The sequence below is a fragment of the Pithys albifrons genome, chromosome 9 (assembly GCF_047495875.1).
Source record: "Pithys albifrons albifrons isolate INPA30051 chromosome 9, PitAlb_v1, whole genome shotgun sequence".
NCBI lineage: Eukaryota > Metazoa > Chordata > Aves > Passeriformes > Thamnophilidae > Pithys > Pithys albifrons.
Window position 1 is genome coordinate 16,311,863 of NC_092466.1, and position 20,516 is coordinate 16,332,378.

Sequence of the window (20,516 nt, forward strand, 5' to 3'; positions counted from 1 at the left end):
GTAATCTGGTCAATGAAAATATATAGAATTTTAGGTTTCTTCCTTACTCACCTATGAGATTTCTATAAGAAGGCATTGTTAAAAATAGGATATATATTTTCCCTTAGAATAATGAAGCTTATCTCCTGATGTACTAAAGCATTTTTTACTTTAGAATTTTGGTTTTACATGGAAAAGATTGGGATTGAACAGAGGACTTCGTGTTCTGACTTAAAACAGTGGGTTCTTGTGGTAGTTGAACCTCACTCTTTTAGATGCCTAAAGGGCTGTGTTGGATAAGTTTTCAGAGAGTCTCCATCATGAGCAAAAAAACTAAGGAAAGGTGAACAGATTTTCTGCTGTTACACTTGTGTGGTCTCTTAAAACTCTAGGCTTCTTAATCCTAAAGATGCACAAATGTTTTGGATCAGTTGTTTGTCTCCAGCTTCTTCCACATAAACTCTTCTGATTAGTACAGGTGCTTCCTCAGCTATGGATGATGTTGGCTTCTTTAGTCCAGGTATAATTATCTGTTTCTAGTTTTGCCCATTCAGACTCATTTCTTTGGTGGACCCATCATCAGACTGGTCTTGCTTCATTTTCTCTGCTTATTTCTGTCATTTACTCCTTAGAATGGTTGACAGTGCTGTGAAGTGTAAGCCTGAACTCTTAAACATGACATGGAGGTCTCCAGCAGAATTATTGGTTACCATTACTTGATACCAGAAGATTTCTCTTTCATGAATATTATGCCTGTTGTACATGGATATTCAGGTCACTAAAAGATCCTTGCTACACTAGATCTGGAGATTTTATGCTCCCTGAATAATGGAAACTAAGTTTTACCATTTAGATGAACTGAAAATAGAGCCATTTCACCAGTGTATGAGAACATTCATAAATACCACTATTTTTGAAAGCTTCATTAACAGATTGACTTAAATGTAGATGGTAGAGTGGATGACTTCCTAATCTCCAGATAAAATCTCAAAGACTAGTTCAGTTTTCACTGTGAATTGGATGGTTGTAGCATTATCATATTAGGCTGTTGAGATTTGCTCAACAGAGCCATCAGGATTGTGACAAAATGGTTGTCACACACATCACTCTGCTTAGTGACAGCATTTCAAAAAACCTTAGAGGTGTAATTGAGAACATGGTTTTGAAGTTGAATACAGTGGCTCCTGGGAAATGTGTTGAGTGTGACTCTTCTTAGATAACCTTGTAACAGGTTTTGTATAAATCTGTGTGTGTGTATATATATATACACTCCAGGATTCTTGAACTTTGGAGCCCTTTTGCCAAGTTTAAAAAACACAAAAAAACCCCATAAAAAATCCTCCCAAACACAAACGAACCAAAAAACTCATCCAAACCTCTCCTCCTTTCTCTCAACTGTAATATGACTTCTGTGCTTGAGTAGAGAAGGAACAAGGTTTACTCTTGCAGAAAACATTTCTCTATGAAAGAATTAAACTGAAAAACCCCACCAAACTAAAACCAGCCAAGAACCCTCCATGCTCTCAAAAAAAAGAATCCTTGTGTTTACATGCCTGATATGAGAGCCCCCTGTTTGTTGCCTGTATCTGTCGCCTACAGCTGTTCTATGAACATTGGTATTTTGAATGCTGAACAAGATACTGTGCTGTGGAGTAGGTTCAGAAGTGTTTGGCCAGCTCTCTGCATTTGCAGTTCATCTTCTAAATGTTCCTTATGGAAAAAAAAAAGTAGAAACAATCTACCTAGATTATTATTTCAAATAAGAGTTAAGTGGTTACTGTACAGCAATAAATATTTTATGTATCACTCTGAATGTCATTGATTCAATAATGGTAAAAGAACTGTGATGCTATTCTAGTGTATTGGCCTGTAGTGTTCTTGAGTGGAAGTGTAGCAATTCAGTTTCTGAGCTCCAAAATGTGTGATAAGTATCCCTCAATATAGAATTGTGTGAATGCATTACTCAGAGTGACAGACTTTACCAGTCGGCACCGTCTCTTAGGTTAAGATAAAAAGAACATAGTTTTTTTAATAAAAAACTTCAGTAGCTGTGAATAACATCATATTTGCCATAAAATGAAAAGCATCTTACACAGCTGAGAGAAGACAGCGCCAGTCTGCTCAGCATGCATCCAACTGTTTCTCAGGCTTCCTCGTTTCTATGCCTACAGGGAATAAATTGTGTTAGCTTAATTAAGTGATAAATGAATTACCTATGGCAGGTAACTTAAAAGTAAGGAGGTTAATGGCTGATAAATCATAAGGAGAGCTGTGACAAATAAAACTCCATTTCAAAGGGAATTTTTAAAAAATAGCATTGTTCAAGAACCTTTAAAGATGAATGTGAGTAACTTTTGCTAGCTAACCTCTGAGGTCTTCAGGAGTTTTATTGCAATGGTTTTACTTACTTGTCATATTTATACTTCTACAGTCATGGCAGGAGAGGAGTCAATTAGTGTGCTATTCATCTGTGTTGAGGTGCTGATCTTTGTGATTAAGGGAACTTGAAAGTGGGATGGAAGTGTAAGAAACATGTTCTTAAATTGTCTTCACCCTTCAAATAGACGAGTAATTTCATGCAAATAGCATGGTTTAAATTTGGTCAAACTTCTATGTGTGTTCATCTTCATATGACTTCCATTGTCAGTGTCTTAAGATGCATATAGGATATATATCAGTCTTCACTACAGCAGTAGTCATGTAACAGCTTCTTGAAATTGTACTGAGGTCCAGTTGAAAAAATTCTATTTTTTTTTTGTCCTCTCTGGGTGTAGCTCTGAATTGACAGTATTACTTTTCAGATTGGTTTTTACTGTAGATGATGACAAATGAGTCTTATGGACAACAATCCACATAGTCATATGGAAAGCCAAAACCTATTGCTGTTACAAGAGTGTTTGCAGGTAACACAGAGGCTGCTGTAAATGTGTTGTAAGATTTATTTTTTGAACAATATCTATCTCCTGTCAAAAAAGAGCTAAAAAAATAAAACCCCAACAAAACAGCAAGCTCTGAAGTTTGTCAAAAAGTATGCAAAAAAGCTTACAAAAATCTGAAAAACTGGTTTTTTTTAAAATCTATTAAAACAGAATTTCTGCCCAAAGTCTGCGATGTTTGCAAATGAACAAGATACAAAGGAGTTTTTCAAAGAAAGCCATAGCTGAAAACTGCTTAATTTTTTTGAACATGTTTTCATCTTGTAGGACCTTCAGTAGGTTCAAACACTGCAACTCTTCTTCAAGGGGAATTATCAAAAAATTGGCTCAGGTAAGAGCGCCAGAATAGACTAGTGACCAACCTGACAAAATTAGCAGTAAAATAAATTTCCAGGACCAGATGGCAAAACAGCCTTCATAAAAGAAGCAATTACTTCAAGTAGTACTCTTTAGCCTGGAAGAGAATGTCCTGAGGGAGAAGCTCTGCTAGAAATCTGTGAAGTATGCTGTGGCAGCAGTCATGGAGTGAGTATTTGTCACCTCTCATAAATGAAGAAGTAGGTAGCAACAATATGTATATGGGTGGACTCAAAAAAGAGGAAATACTACTTTTTTATACAGTAAGCTGTGGAAATTCTTGCTGCAAAGCATAGATGCAAAAAGGTTGTGTGTGGATAAAGCTTAGACAAATTCATGGAGATAAAACAGTTGTCATGAATCATTACAGGCAAGAAGCCCACAGCTATAAAACGGAGATTAGGTTAATGTACTAGGTAGTGTTGCTCAGTTCAAACTGAACAATTTATATAGAGGTCACAAGAAATCAAAACAGTAAAATGTAGGGATTAGGTAGCATTTGGCCATAATATGTGCAATGCATGCTCTTTCCAAGTGTATTTAGATTTTCACAGAATCACAGGATATGCCAAGTTGAAAGGGACACACTAGGATCATCAAGTCCAACCTTTAGCCCTGGACAGGACCATCCTCAAGAGTCACACCACCTGCCTGAGAGTGTCATCCAAATGTTTCTTGAACTCTGTCAGGCTTGGTGCTGTGACCACTTCCCTGGAGATCCTGTTTCAGCACTCAACCAACCTCTGGGAGAAGAATCTTTTCCTGATATCTGACCTAAACCCGCCCTGACACAACTTCAGGCCATTCCCTCAGGTCCTGTCACTGGTCAGCACAGACATCAGTGCCTACTGCTCCTCTTCCCCTTGTGAGGAAGTTTAGAACTGCAGTGAGGTCTCCCTTCAGGCTCCTCCAGGCTGAACACTCCAAGTGCCCTCAGCTGCTTCTTTTATGGCTTTCCCTCAAGGGCCTTCACCATCTTTGTTGCCCTCCTTTGGACGGTCTGTAAGAGCATAACATCTTTCTTGCACTGTGGTGCTCAAAACTGCACATAGTACCTGAGCTGAGACTGCCCCAGTGCAGATCAGAGAGGGACAATGCCCTCCCTCAACCAGCTGGTGATGCTTTACCTGATGCCACGCTCACGTTGTACTGCTCTTTGAATGATTGAGTGTATGTGAAGCCTTGCTTATATTTTGCAATGTAAGCTGATGACATGATGTTTGCCTAACAGCATATTGAAACTTGAAAACTTTCAGTTACTTGTTAGGTAAATTAAAAGGCAATTCAGCAGTTGAAATACCTGCAAACTTCGGCTGTGAGGAAATCTAACCTGTAGCTGCTTTTGGTCCCAATTTTTTTAGAAGTCTTTTGGGGAAGCATTTTTTTCAGACAAAGTGAACTGTAGTTAGAAGGGACAAATGGCACTTAGAGCTTTGGTAATAAATGTTCTTGTAGCATTTGCTACCAGTTCGGGTTAGAGTATGTGTTTTGTGAATAGTCTACAGTGGTTTAGCACTTTGGCACATTCTGCAGACTAATTATCTACACATCCAGAGTGCCAAATGAATATAAAGCTAATACTTAATGCAGCACCTTCCAGTAATTACAGTTATGCAGAAAGGCATTTAGTCTCTTTGTAATGAAGGAAAGTATTAAAAATAGTAGGCCTATTTCCCTTTCATTTTCTTGCTGAAGAATGTTACTGTCTTTCTTTTGCATAAAACTGGTATATTTTAGAGCGAGTACATAGAAAAATGACATAGGTAAATATTAAATTTTGTCTCCCTTACTACTCTGTAGTAATTTTCTCAAGCATTACCTTGAATTTCTTATAAAACTTTGAGTTTTATAACCAGACTGAAGCTTTCATTTAGAGAACCTTAAAATGCTTTGAATTGTGAACAAGTGAAAGTGTCTGTATCTGTGCAATCTCAATAAAAAAAAGTCTACAAGGTAAAATAAAGGTCAGATATGAACATCAAAACCAAGAATTGTTGTATGCAATTCCTGTAGGTTGTTATTTAGTCAGAAATATTTTACAGAACATACTAGTTGTATTATGGTCTTTCTTTTTCAGTTCTTCAGAAGACCTACACTTCTGAACTCAGTGAAATCTCAATACAAAATATAAATGGTCATTATTCATAATTGCAATGTGCTAAATGCTTATGCAGTCACTACTCAGAAGCTCTTTTGTCAACTTCTTTCTGTAGTGTTTGTTTGCAAGTATGAATTCCTAAAGCAATTTAGTTCTTTAGCCCTGTCAAGCAGTACTACAACAATGCCACTGTCATGGTCTTTGTGTAGACATGAAGCTTTTATTTCCTCTCCTGATCTTTTGATTTGCAGATTGTAAAACTAGAGGGGATCATTACTATTCTCTGATTTTACTTCCATTAGTGTTAGATGGCCATAAAATGGCATGCAGCAAGGCAAGGAACTTTTGATTGAAATTGATAGAAGCTTTTTTGAATGTATTTCAATCATGATACAAAGTTTTAACATGATGGCAGAAGCTGTCCTCTCCCTTGGTAATGCTTCCAGCACCTTGCCTGATCGTTCACCTTTGAATTTTTATCTTCTTTTTCTGTGTATGTCTCTTGTTATGCCTTTGTGTCTTGGAGACCCCTCTAATATTAAAGGTTACTTTGATTTGAAGCTACTTGTATGATTTATGACCTTCAAATTTTTTTCTGAAATACATGAGCTCCCTTAGCATGTTCCTGAAAGAGAAAGACTTTAAGGACCTCAAATCATATTGTGACTCTTCTCAAACTTCTGTTTTTTTCATGTTGCCATTGTGATTTGCAAAGGGCACTTTATTACATGATGGCCTACAATAATGATTAACCTACAATTCTTGTTATGTTTCCTGACTTTGTGCTAAGAGTATCTGTACTCTCTAAGACTAAATCTGAAGGGCTGTTTTCCTAATGTGACTTCCTGCCTTTCCCACCATCCTTTTTGAAGTTGATACTATAGTGCAGTCTTGCTGGTGTAGTCTGTGTACTTTTGTAACAAGTGACATTTAGTCTTTAACTCAAAACTCTCTTTAGGAGTTGTGAAGAGGGTGCTTTGAGTTTATTTGTGGTTTTCTGTTGGATCTTTCTGGAAATGCATTCTATTTAAGAGCTATCAGTGTTATTATCCTGTAATGCAAAATATGTATAATTCAAAAGCTATTCTCCTTACCTGGATTTAATCTAGATTTAAAATGGGATGTATGGTGGGGTTTGGAGGTTTTGGTGTTGTTGTTTTTGTTTATGTGGTGTGTTTTGTTGTTTTCTTGGTTTGGTGTGGTTTTTTGTTTTGGGGTTTTTTTTCCAGAAATTAAGGAAAAAAAGGCCTCTTTATTCTTTAATAAAATTCAGTACCAGTTCTGTCTGGTCTCCTGAAAGAAAAAAGGCTGTCCTTTCTGTTTGTTACTCTTCATAGAGCATACTGCAAAATCCTTGGCTTGCTTGGGAGATTGTTTTCATTGAGAGCAGGCACTTTCTAGTGAGCATTAGGTATTTTTATACTTAAGAATTTGCCTTATGTTTTGTGTATACCCATCTCTTACTCTCCCAGAAAGGGAAATTTTCTTCCTAAGCCTAAATAGTGCAGTAACTGGAAGGAGATTTGATGCATTAACTTGGGGAACGCCCCACCTAGTGGATGATCACAAACTCATTTTCTCGTTACTCCAGTTCTGACAGAATTAAGTTTACATTAACCATCTTTATTGCCAGCTCAGGAAATTCATCAAATAGCTGGATTTGAAGTTCCCAATAAATGTTTTAACATAGAAGTTAATCACAAGCTGTGATGTTTAAAATGGCCATCTTCAAAAACTAGCTTTTCTGCATGTCCGAGGAAAAGAAGCATCTCAACAGAAGAGCTTTGTGTGTGTGTGTTGGGGGGGGGGGGGGGAAGTCTATCTTTATTCAATATGAGACTGGTCTTTTTGTTGTACAAGAAAAAATGCAGTGAATTTCAGTAAAATAGAACAGGAAAATGGAGTCAAAGCCTGTCTACTTCCATGTCAGACACTTGTACTTTTAAATGCAGACTAGGGGATATGAGTTATGCTCCACTGTGACCAGAAATTGTTAATTGGAAAAAGTGGAATGAGGTAATAAGTTGCTCTGCCCTTCTTGTTCCTGTGTCCAATAATGTTTGCATCCATTCTTGTGGGAATGAAGAAAATTTGTAAAAGCAAATTCTTTTGTTCCTTTCAAATTAAGCTCCTAATTTTTTTGTCCTGCCTGGGGAAGTACGTGATGATGTATTCCATTTTTCTGTATTATAATAAATACTTGAATTCTTAAAAATTTCTTGCTGAGAGAGATTATTCTGTTCAGAAGAGAGGTTATTCTGTTCAGAAGTACATTTTGAATTCAAAGGTGACCCTGCATTGTATGACATTATTACATCTAACTTGGCTTGACCTGTGTAGCATACATTCCTAACTTGTACAGTATGGGGTTTTTTACTCCAGTTTGTAGAGGAGTGATTAATTTGTTTCTTTAATAGTCATTTTGTAGAGCAGAGGTGAAGCCACTTGATGCATATCCTATGAAATATTCATAGAATAACTTAGTAAATATCAAGTTTATTAAACTACCCAGTACAATACTACGTTTATACCAAAGGCTCTTTAAATAGAGGTTCTATTTTTAAGAGTTTGTCCTTGTTTCCTTAATCTGTTTTCAACTTTATGTTCAGTTTTATTACATTGTCCAGTGAGAAAAGCAAAATGACATAGCTTACTGAAACAGAGTATTTCATATCAAAATCAAGGAATAAGTTCTACAGTATACACTTCTTCACTATTCAAAAGCTTATGAAACAGTCTGCAGGAAAAAAAAATCTTAAAACCATCATAAATTCCTGTCCAGAAAGGAATGTTGGTAAAATTTCTTCCACTAAGTGAAATATACTAAAATATATAAATCTGAAGTGCTAATTTTTACCTGGCTAGTTTTATAGCAAGTTAACTTGTGTGGACTATAAACCATCGAGCTCTAAACATTTATTAACAGGAGTTATACTTCCTTTGTGAGTAGTTCTGTTAGTCTAGGGTGGAGTTCAGTTCCTGCAGATGAAACAAGTATGGGTAAAGGTAGTGGTAAGTATGAAGAAATAACTAACCTTTTTCATCACTTTGTTAGTGGGTTATTTACTCAGGCTTCATAGTTTTGTTTCCTTTTGCCAGCATAGACTGTTTTATTTTACCAAAAAAACCCCAAAACCCATTCTGGTCTATCAAAGGTGTAGTTCAGTAAGGCTGCTCCCACTTGAATGGGTTATAGTAACTTCATGTGGTAAAGGGAGAGGGACCAGGGAGGAAGAAGCCTTTACTTTTGGAATAGATGAACAACATTGATTCTTCTGCTAAATCAAAATAAAAATCATAACAGTTCCTTTCTTAGTTCCTCTGAGATTCTCAAAAGAAAAACAAAAACCTTCAGTTACCTCTTCTGCTTAACAATGAAGTTGTATAATAGTGAAGAACTTGAGACTGAAATTACGAAAAAATTGCAAAAAATTTTTAACTTTTCTTTTTATCAGCTGGCATATAGTTTGTTTTTATGACCCCTGTCCTAATCTTGGAGTATCCCAAAGATGAATCAAGGCTGCAGAACCAGCAGCCCGCACTACTTTATGCTTTTTTGGTTTGGGAGTGGCAGAGGAGGGAAGTGGAGTTGTCCAAGCTACATGCTCAGGCATCTGGCACTTCCTGATGAGATAGTTGGTGCAGCACTCCCCTTCATGGAAGTGCCCGGCCACCCTAGAAAGTAAATCTGTATGCATACCTGCGGAACAAGTCACCTCCCCTTCATGCAGTTTAGAAACAAAAACACACCTTAATGAGAAAATTAGGTGAGTGGAGAGAGGAAATTACTTTTGGCCTTCATGTGAATCCTCTTTCTAGGATGAGTAAGAGTAAAGCATATAGCAAATGCATTATACAACCAGATTTAATACACAAGCATAGTCATTATTTTATTTATGTATGTACATGTAAACTTGAGAGGGCAGTATTCAGTTCTCTTGATTTCATGGTTATACTGCATCCCCATTGAAATGTTTACACAAACTTACACTTACAGGCTTGCTTATAAATGTCACTGAATTGTGTTCTGTGAGTGGAACCTAAAATACAGTAAATTACCAAACTAGGGTTTTTGAGGGTTTTTTGTCTTTTTTTCCCCCCCAAGAAGCAGAATACTTCTAAAATTAAGAGGTAACCATGTTGTATGGCAAATCTGTTGGTTTAGCACTGGATTTAAAAAAGTTGCTGGTTCACCTTCATTTTTACTGGAGCTCAACACAAGGTTGTGGGCTTTAAAAGATGCAGAGGTGGCAAACGTGGAGTATTTTTTAAAATTCTTTCATAATTGTCTTCAGAAACAACTGTTGTATTTTTCTGCTTGCTTTGGTTGGTAGGACTTATGCAATAGTGCTATATATAAAGCTTTTTGTCAAATTAATATTTTGTTTCTTTTCTAAGAGGGATGTCATTTCAATCTCTGAGTGTGCTTCTGACTTAAACAATACTTGCACAAACACAGGGATCTGAGATTTGTGTTTAATTATAGCCTGGTGTAATACTTGTAATACTGATCATTGATGAGGGAGAAAAAAAAAAGTTCTATCTAGAGGCCATGAGATTATTTCTTTTCATTTGCAACAAGTATATCCCCCAAAGCAGGATTGAAGGTCATTTTCTTCCTCCTGTTTAAATGATATCACCATTCCAGCAAGCTGTTACATTGTAAAGTAAAATTGAAAACAATGTAAGCTGTGTCCTCTGTGCTCTTGATACTTTGGTGGCAAGAGAAAGAGAATTGGTAGAATATTTAATGTATTTTTTTGTTGTTGTTTAAACTTCATGCAGGCACACATCTATTCTTTGGGAGCAACACTGAAAGCAGCGATAGAGTATATAGTAGAACCTGAGACAGAATCAGAATTTGGGCAAGATCTGCACACTCTACTGGAGCAAATGCAAGAAGACAATCCTGAAAGTAGGCCAGATATTGAGGTAAAACAGCCCTACATATTTTTCTGTTAAAGAAAAAAAAGTGAGACCTATTTCTAGAGGGTCTTGATAGGCTCAGGTTTTGCAAGAAAACTGAGGTTTTCCCAGACTCAGCAGAAATTAATCTTTTTTCCTATTCTAATGGAGATACATCCTGAAAAAATTATGTAGATGTTTGACAGTGCTTTGATTTTTAAGAAAGTTGGGTGATACACTGGTGGATTGTAATTTTCTTATTAACTGTGTCTTAATGCATGAAAGTTTAGCTTTAATGTTTTTGCAGGCTTTGAGAATGTAGCTGTAGAATAACAGTCGTCCAATGTGACTTTTCTTGGATTCAGTTCTTCTACTTCAGAGTGCTATCTACTCTTTTGTGGGGTTTTTTGGTGGGTTTTTCTTTTCCTGAGTTGATACTGTATATTCTAAAAGGTGTAGCACTTGCAATCAGTACTTTGAGGAAAGAGTGCTGCAACAGAAGAATTAATAGAGTCATTTTTATAAAGCAAAAAATATTTGCTCCCCAGTTGAGGACTGCCCAGACAGGATATTGTACTTAACATGGAGCCAGCTTTATCACCTACTGTATTGCTGTTAATTTACTTTGGAGTATAATCAGAGAAGGGATTGTATATTATCATTTCACAGTGGTGTGTAGTCCCTGAAAGCTATTGCTTACTATTTGCACCAGCCCAAAAATAGTGTGTCAGGACTGGTCTAGGGTAATACATAAAGGTCACTTTTTGAGTATATTCTTTTCTGTTTCTTTTCCACTGTGCACTTTCTTGGATGGAAGGGAGTTGGGGGTACTATATGGAGGGAAAACCCATAGACATTTCTAGACATTTCCTTAGACTCACAGTTGGGATACCTGTCTCCCTTTTCCATGTCCTTCCTCAAGCCAAGAGGTGAACCAACAGCACCAGTTTCTTCCTTCCACTCACAACAGCAGCAGAGCAGTTGAGCAGGGTAATGGGGAAGTAAGAGCATCTCCTCAGAGCTGTGTGAGATGGTGGGATGCATTTGGAAAAGCAGCTCACTTCTGCCCAAAGGGACAGGTTTTTAAATGTGTGAGTATCTGTGGTTAATTGTGTGTGAGACCAGTGCTAATGCCATCAAATGATGCTCAGGCTACAGATTAGAGATATGAAATACTATTACTTCTTATGATCTGATAATGATTGCTTTCTCTAATTGAGAATAATGCTTTCAAGATACTTGTATTTTGCAGTTTTTAAAAGATTCAGGGTTTACGTTTAATATCATTTCAGTAGTATTCACCATCCTGCCTGTTTCACTCAATTCAAGTGAATCACTGGCTGTTTGAAAAAGTAATCAACATGAGCTTTTTACATTTTCAGTATGTTATTCAGGAAGCATAACATTCAAGATAATTTTTATCAGTTGTTCTTGGTGTTCTAAAACTTAAACTGTATTAAATGATTTCATAATAGCCCATGGTAAAACCAGAAAATTCTTTAACTGCATAATGGAAACATACAATATAACAATTAGTGAAAGAGAGAACTCCAGTGTAGCATCGTATAAATTCAAATGCAGTGTGGGAGTTAACATGATTCACTTTAGTCAAAATTCACAAATCTATTAATTATTAAGTAAGTATGTAACATTAATTTTCTCTAGAGCATTTTGTCATTATGTGAAGAAAAAATGAAGATTGCTTCATCAAGTAATATTTGTCGAAGCCTGTCAGCTGTTGGAAGAAGAGTTCTTTCAATTGAATCATTTGGTGCTTCTCAAGGTAACCTTAAAATATATTTAGTCTAGGACTTTAGATTGCCTGACATGTAATCATTTTTAAAAGACTGTTTGTGTGCTCTCCTGTTGTAGGTTCCTTTCTAGATTTCAAAAAGTCATTATTAAATATTTGTAGATTGGGGATGGGGGGCAGGAGACATGCCATTCTAAATTAATATATTTAGAGTGTCCCTTATGATTTAAAGTGACTTGTCAGAAATAGTTTGTTTAACATACTAAAGATACGTAACCGCAGTGGCAGAAAAAGCAATATAAAGACTTGCTAGAAGAGATTAGGAGGCTTAAATATGCATTTAATGTAAACATCTGCTCTTTGTATCTAGATGTCTGTGATAACATGTGGAAGGGAAGAATATGTCAGAGAAGTTTGGGATCTAAATTATATTCAAATGAGAAAAGCAACATAGCAGGTGATTTGTCTGCAGTGGAAGATGTGACAACCACCTGTCGTAACAACTCTTCTGTAGTTACCATGGTGACTGGCAGAGAAAGTGGTTTAAAGGAAATGCAAATTGGTCTGGATAATGAGAAAACTCAACATTCTCAACTTGGAACTCCTACTAAAAAGAGTCAAGAAGAGGACAAACATACAGTGTATACTGACAGCTGTGCTAGTGTTGCTTTGGATATAAAATCATGTGTTATTGACCTGGAGAGAGATGGCATTTTTAAGAAAGGTTCTTTGAGAAAAATTAAAACATTTCCAAAGCTACCACTTGAATCTGCAGATACAAATAACTTTTATACTTCTGTAACTAACAGTGGACTACTAGATAAGAAAAATCAGTTCCTAACACAAGAGTTACTACCTCTAGACAATAATAATGAGGTTGCTTTTTCAAAGGGAAATCTTAATTCTTTTGCTACTAGTAGTCCACCAGAAACAGAACCAAAGAATCACCAGGTTGATGATCATAATTTAGAAGCTCCGTGTGTGTGCACACAGGTGTCTGGCCTGAATCTAGAAGAACATATGTCACCTATTAATGGTACAAAGTTAGGTTTTGCTTCATCTGACCACAAAGAAGATTGTTCTGGTGCTACCTCTAAAATGCTAAAACCAGTGGGTGTGCTAACAGGCCCAAATCAGTCAATTGCTGGAGCAAAAATGCTGGACAATTACCTGGCATTGGAAGACACTTCTGAAACTTTTCAAGGGTCAAATGAAAATTATGTATCACATTTTAACAAGATGGATTCAGTGTTAACAACGAAACCCAGTGGGAACAGATATGGATCAAATCTAATTAGGTCACCAGAATTAAGCAACGGTGTGATGAGTGCAAACAATAATGAAGATAATCTTTGTGGAGGCAGAGGTTCAGAAATCAAAAGTAATGAACAGGTAGTAAAAATAAAGTCTTCGTTATATAGTTGCTGTAGTCACTTATGTGGAGATGAGATGACTTAAATACTGTGTGATTTCTTCCCCCTTCATCCCCTTTAGCATCCTTGAAAATGGAGTTTTGCTAGCCTGCACACTTTAAGCGTTCATATTGAAAACGTGGTGACCCTTTTTTCCTCTTGAATTAAAAAAAGTTCTACAGTGAAATTTATGCTATTGCAAAATCAGCTTCCATTTAAATTTTTCTATTTTTTCTTTTACAAATGGAGTATACTCACTAGTGTGTTAGAGCAGTGTTACTTTACAGTTGATTTACATTTATGAGAAAACCATGACGAAAGCATACATATATTTTTAACTCTTCATGTTATGGTCAATGCATGAAGTTCACTACCTTGCAGTGAGCCTCACAGGTGCTTACAAAAATTGCAGAATTCCTGACTGTAAACCTGACCTCACTGAAATCAATGGCAATATGCCATTTGCTTCAGGAGGTGAGTCCATTTTTTTTAAATAATACATGTACGTTTAAGTTTTTGAAAATTGTACCAATGCTGTATTTGTTCTGTGTTCCTAAATTACTGTCTCTGTTATGTATATTTCTTTATAGAATTCAAATATGTGCACATTATGATCAATATGCTGTCTCATGCATTTAGTGTTTATAAGTAGCCAAATAACAGAGGGAGAATCTACCAGAATTTGTTGATGGATTGTTTTAGTATGGTCTCTGCTCAAATTACATATCTCAGGGTGGACAAGTTTGGTCTATGATTTTCTCTTGTGCCACACCCAGAGCTGTAAATAATCCCTGTGACAGGGGAGCTGCTGGCTGAAACTGCAGGATGGTTGATACTTCTCCAGCCTTGCTGTGACTTGACAAAAACGAGCAGCACAAACTTCACATGTTTTGTTTCCAAAAATTATGCTTAGGTGAAGATGTTGAGTTTTTATCTTGCTTTTCTACTGGCAATTCAGCCTTGTTCTCCTTGCCCAATAGCTGATCTTCCAGCAATCTTATGCAGTGGCACCTATATTCAGTCTCTATCCATCCTTCTTTTCATCTTGTCTGAACACCTCCACTGGAGCAGTAATCTATGATTGTCAAGTGTGTAAAGCGCCTTTGGTTCATCATAGCTCAAAAAAACAGTGCAAACTGAAGATTCTCTCCTAACTTCATTTTTCCCTATCCTGTCTCTTCTCCCCTCAATAGCATGTGTGCTTATTAACATCATAGTTCAGGAGGGTGGTCCATATGAATAAGTACCACATGGCATGATTTTGCTCTCTGAAGGGGTTATTCATTGTATGCATATTGAATCCTTTATTTAGTTGTTAAATCCTGCAAGTGCATTCTTCTTTTTCAGACTCTTCAGAAACAATCAGTTTATTGTAGACGCATCCATTTTTTTTATCTTTCTCCGCCATCACTTATGAACATAAATTGAGTGATAGAGGTGGTTCTTTAAGGAGGGGGAAAAAAACCTGCTGAAATAAGATCTATATTCTGTACTTACTGGATTAGCAGGGCAACAGTCAAAGTCTGGGTACATGAAGATAGTTTCAGGAAAATAATCTTCCCCAGAATTACAGTTTCACAAAATTCTTACATGATTTAAAAGCTGTAATAAATCTCCTGTTTGGTTTTCCTGTGGCAGCACTTGAGGTTGGCACACAGAGAAGTAAACCAAAATACATTTTCAAGTTATGCTACCATTCTTCTGAAATCCTCTTTTTCTTCAAATATTTAATCATCAATTTAAATAAAGTGTTCTTTCAGCCTGAATAGCATTTCATTCTTCCAAACAAGTAGGCTCTTAGTAACAGTGAGGTTATCCTGCTCCTGCTGAATTCATGGGACAATCACAGTGAAAGGTAATTCTTATTCCAGGTACCCTAATAGGCAGTGTTGTAATACATATGATCTGAAATGAAGACAGCAGGGTGGTGATTCTCTGGTATCAGAGTTTTACAGCTGTCTTTTCAGTAGAAGCAACGTTTGATAGACTCGTGCTCTGTATTCTCTTTTTTAGTAATTGATTCCAGCAAATGTTCAGGTTCTACCACATAAAAATATTATGCTATTTAGTAAAATCTTGTTGATCTTAAAACGGAAAAACAAACAGAAAAAGCAAACATAATAAAATCTTCTTTGATTATTTAACTGCTGTAGCAAGAAAAAAACCCCTTTAAATATATAAATATCCATGAGCAACATCTAGACTTTTGAAGTAGTTTCTTGAAATGCTGTGTTTCTAGCCTGGTAATATTTCTTTGTTTTCTGAAGGAAGATCATTCATGTTTAGTGGTCATTGAACTGTATTGCAGACCTTTTACAAGTCTTCTTAGAGCAGTGGAAGGGCTTAATGTTTTTAGCTTCTTTTTTTCTTTTGAAAATAGGTTTTATTCCTCAGGCTTCTGAAACATAGCAGACAATGTTACCTGTGTGTTACCTGCAGATAGTTTCAGGAAAGAAAAATCATACTGTGCTATCCCTTATGTGACAAAAGTATAACTAACTGATGTCTCTCTCAAGTTGCCTTTCATTTCCTTGACCAGAATTTTGCCAAGCACCTAAGTATTTTGTTTGTTAGTTTTTTTAAGAAAACTTAAATCTTAGAGTTTGTTCATTTACTGCAAAAGCAAAAGAAATGTGAAGCCCCAATTAATGTGATTTCTATCTTCTGGGGTAAATAGTAAATACCTCAGAAGATTTGCAATGCTGCTCTTTCACTGGTTTTCTGTAACAGATTGGCATGATTGCAGCCTATAGAGCTTTTAGAATAATATGTCTAGCATCTCTTATGATATTTCATGTTCTTTAGAGAAGGTGCCAATACCAGTTCCATCCAGCTGAAGATCAACCTTGTCTACTCTGGAGAACAGACAGTTTTTCTTGCCTGTCAGTACTTCTCCAGTGGACAATATTTTTCTAATACTCCAACACTGCTTCTTAATGTTGTGTGCTTTACTGCTAGTAAGCATTACTAAAAATACTTGCTTGCTTTTGTCTGGCTACTGCAATGTATCTTGTGAGGGTTTTCATAGTAATTTTTATAGCTTTGCATGCCATAAATAAATATTTTTCACTTCAAGTTTGAGTGGGGATCTTTTATTTCTCTAACCCATTTCATTCCAATCAGGTGTGTCTCATCTCTAATCCTTTTAAATGTTTCTCTGTGATTTAAATGGTGTGGGCTCTGCTTGGGAAGGTTTTTAGTGGGAGCCTGGCAAGTGCAAGTTTGTTTTCTGTTAGTCACTTGTACCCTGCCAAGCATGAGAGAAGTGAAAAGCCATGTAGCTAGAGGCTGGTGGTTTAACACTGGAGAAATAACACTTGAAAGAAAGAAAAGTTGTCAATTCTCAGAATAGTACTTACTAAGAAAAGAATGATGAAAATATTTCTGGGGCTATTTAAAACATGCCAGGATTATGTTCATGAAATAGAGTATGTTTGCATTGTCTAAATGCTTTGTTAAAAATTGGGGTTTACAATTCTGGTACCAACAGTTAAGTAAAAGATCTCTGAAATTATTTTTGTAGCACTTCAAAAAACTATCACTTTTCCAACAAGTGAGGTTTAAAGTGTAATCTTTGGGCATAAAACAAAATGGCACCAGTGTGTAGCTGTATGCAATAATCAGTCATCTGGCTTTTTCATATTTTCTAACAAAATTTCTGTGCTGTGAAAAACATTGTCTTATTTTAAAATCTGGATTACATAATTTCTGTTATGAAAAGGTCTGGTTGAGAATATGAAAAAAATTCAGAAGGAGGCATTGGATTATAAATGTGTTTCCTCTTTGGTGCAGTTTCACTATAGATTATATATTAATGAATATTTAATATCAGTATTAAAGTAATGGTTTAAATTAAGTGGACTTGAGACCTTATGAATGTTGAACAGTTGTCTTGTGCTTGCATTGCTAAAATATGCGAAGAGGTAGTTAAGAAACAATGCATTCTACAGATGGTTTGACTAAAATGTTTTAATCATATATTTTCCAGCACTTCAGATTTTATTTTTTTCTTGGTGGTTGAGTGGAGTTTTTTGTTTGTTTTAGGAAATAGCAATAGCCATGAATCAGAGACTTGCATGTTAAAAACCAAAACAATCAAACCTGAGACACATACCTGAATAAGGAGTTTTACATGGAAATGTTTAACAAGGCACGAACAGGTTCAGTGGATTTAGAACATGCATTGTGTTAAATACTAAAAAGGTGAGGTATGAGGTGCACTGTGTTAAATACCTTTATTGAAGGATTGAGGCTTAAATAAAAACTGCCTCCTACCCTTAGGTTCAGAAGTGTATTATTTTTCCTTTGAAAACTGTTTTAACCAGACTGCACATGTTTTTCATCACAGATGTGAATGTGTGATGAGACGTCTTACCATGTACCTTGACTACATGGGATAACCACTACGAGGTGTTAGAAAGTCCCCAGCAGGTCTGAACCCTCAGTTTGCATCTGAAGTCTTCCACAATTCTCTTTCTAGTGTAGGAAGGTGAGAATTTGGAATAATTAGGACACTAGAAGAATGACCTCCTCAGATGCTTCTTTCAGAAATAAACTTAATTCTTTTGATATGGTCAAGGTGGGGAGAGACTAGAATTTCAGTAAGAAACAATAGCAATGCAGGTAGTTATGAACATCAAAGAACAACTAGCATACAGATACTAGCTCACAGTATTAATATTTGAAGTTTCCTATTTCTTTAAAATGCTTGCCAGAGAAGCAATGAGGATATAAGTGGGGTTGGATTAAGGGTTGGACTTGATGATCTCAGAGGTCTCTTCCAACCCAACTGATTCTACGATTCTATGATATGCATTTAAATAAAGTTCACCAACCTGTAACCAGACCACATCCTTTTTTTTTCTGATTCAGATTGATTTGGCCATCCTGTGGATGACAGTGATTCTTACTTCTGCAAAGATTTACTTTTCCTACATACTTTTTTCTTCCAAAACAGAATTTTTTGGGTGCCTCTTCATCCCCTATTTTATTATCAATTATTGACACCTCTTTCTTATCACAAACTTTTGCTGCTGCTCTTAGGGTTTATTCCTACTGTCCTACTATGCTTAAATTTCTTTCTATCACTTCTTTCTTACTCTAAAAAGCTTGGATATCCCAGAATTAATGATAAATACTTTTCAGCTTTCTGCTGTACAACTAAATTTAGTCTCCAGTTTAGTGAGAGATCTTCCTTGCCCCTTGCTAGTAAATCATCACCTTCTCCTGAAGTGAAAGGTGGTTTGTATAGGTAGCAGAGAACGTCCATCTTTCTTCACTGCAGCTTTTAGAGCCTGTAGAGACATAAACTTCAAGGGGAGGGATTCTCTGACAAAGAGACACGTGGTACTGGTGTGTTGTTCTTACAAATATATTTCCAAATCTGAAAACCTTAAAGTTTTAGTCAGCCTGTAAAATTTCTCCTATGATTTCTCTCCACTCATGTCAACTGTGCAGGACTGATTTGAAGATTTGACTGCTCCTTTCTTTGTAAAATATCTGTGAGCAAAGACATTTGAGAACCAGGGTGCCATCGAGTGGGAAGCACAGTCCTGATCCAGGACAGTAATCTGTCAGTAGTGTGAAGCTCCATCTTGTATGTTCTCTAGACTAATTCATTCTTTTGGCTATCTGTCCTTTTGCTTCCTGCTGTGTGATTGATGCCTTTTTATCAGACAGTTCAAGTGCTTACTTTTCTAGATACAGTGAAAGAACACATGGATGAAAGAATTTTGCAATCCAGGGTGCTGGTGATAGCAACATATGAGAATGAATCTGGATTGTATCACCTGGCTTCAAATTTGTCTGTGCTGAAGTTACTAATTTTTTCAATATGCCACAATGGAGGATAGAAGAATAAAAGCACCAAGTTAATTTTTATCTGTTGGAGGTAGACAGAATATAAAACACTTTCAGTAAATCAAAAGATGTGTTTTGTGGCACATCTTGTTAAAAAAATTGTAGTTTGCCTGGTTCACCTTCAAAGGATATTTTAACAGTACAAGCCCAAAGTACTGTGTTCTTTGAGAAGATATTCTGGTTAAAATTACATTATCAACAAAGTTTCAGCTACAGAAATTGATGTGGTTCTTTTCTCCATAGGTTGCATTGAAATTGTTTGCTGTTCTTTATGAAATTCATTGCAGTAGTTTGTTCATTGTGTATTTTATGATAGAAATCCAAAGAGCACCTCACTGAAGGATGTTTCATAGACAGGATGATGAAAAATTGACTATAGTAAATGACAGTGCAGAGGCTATTTGTCAAACTAAATGATGTACTGCCACTGTGTGAGAGACCCACCCTTGGTCTGTTTAAGTTTTACAAATACTGATTGAGGTATAAAGGCATCTGTAAAAACAGTGGGAGAGTTCAGAGGGGTTTTTATTTCTCTCCTGTGCTTCAGTTTTGTATTTGAGGGTTTTTGGTTTGGTTCAAGTATTTTCTGTGGGGTGTTTTTGTTTGTTTGGGGGTTTTGGGGTGGGGGGAGATGTTGGGGTATTTTGTGGGTTTTTGTTGTGGTTTTTTTTGTTTGTTTGGGTTGGGGGTTTTTGCAGGGAAAGGTGTTTTTTCCAGTTAATCCTGAATTGCTTCTTGTAATTCTTTTTCCCAGCATGGCCTAAAGTTGACTATCTCAAGACTGCATATACAATAGAAAATGCACCATGCTTTTTTTAAAAATAGTTGGATGTCTGCTCTAACTTGGAGGTTTCTGCCTACAGCGAATTTTTAATGTACCTTTGGCAGATGAGCAGAGATTGTAAAGTCCAGCTGATGTCAAGGGCCACTACTAGAAAAAAGCATTTCCATTGGCATGGTTTGATTGGGAAGGTGTTGTACACTATTGTCAGTGTCAAGCTCTTAGATTCGCACAAACACACACCAACTACCCCTCCCAGAAAAAAATAAGTCACAAAATGTGAAGCATGTCTTTGAAGACAGTAAGTTTCCATGGAGCAGTGTCTTTGTCACATTAAGTGGGACACCAGGTATCAAAAGCTAAATTGATAGCCAGAAAAGGAAATGCTGTAACTAAAAATTGAGCAGCCAATGATTAAAAAAAGAACGATGTGCTT

At 36.3% G+C, this 20,516-nt stretch overlaps 1 protein-coding gene across 4 annotated transcripts in view; it reads left to right on the top strand.

Annotated features, from left to right (window-relative positions):
* The window catches only part of KNDC1 (kinase non-catalytic C-lobe domain containing 1), a 64,283-nt gene that overhangs the window by 13,977 nt on the left and 29,790 nt on the right, over positions 1 to 20,516 (top strand). For all 4 annotated transcript variants that reach the window (XR_011698554.1, XR_011698555.1, XM_071563995.1 and 1 more), the window contains exons 4-6: positions 10,156 to 10,302; positions 11,941 to 12,058; positions 12,399 to 13,420. Coding sequence is in view for 2 of the 4 variants with exons in the window: in XM_071563995.1 (XP_071420096.1) it covers positions 10,156 to 10,302; positions 11,941 to 12,058; positions 12,399 to 13,420 (1,287 nt within the window). In the remaining 2 variants the exon portion in view is untranslated. The remainder of the gene's footprint in view (positions 1 to 10,155; positions 10,303 to 11,940; positions 12,059 to 12,398; positions 13,421 to 20,516) is intronic.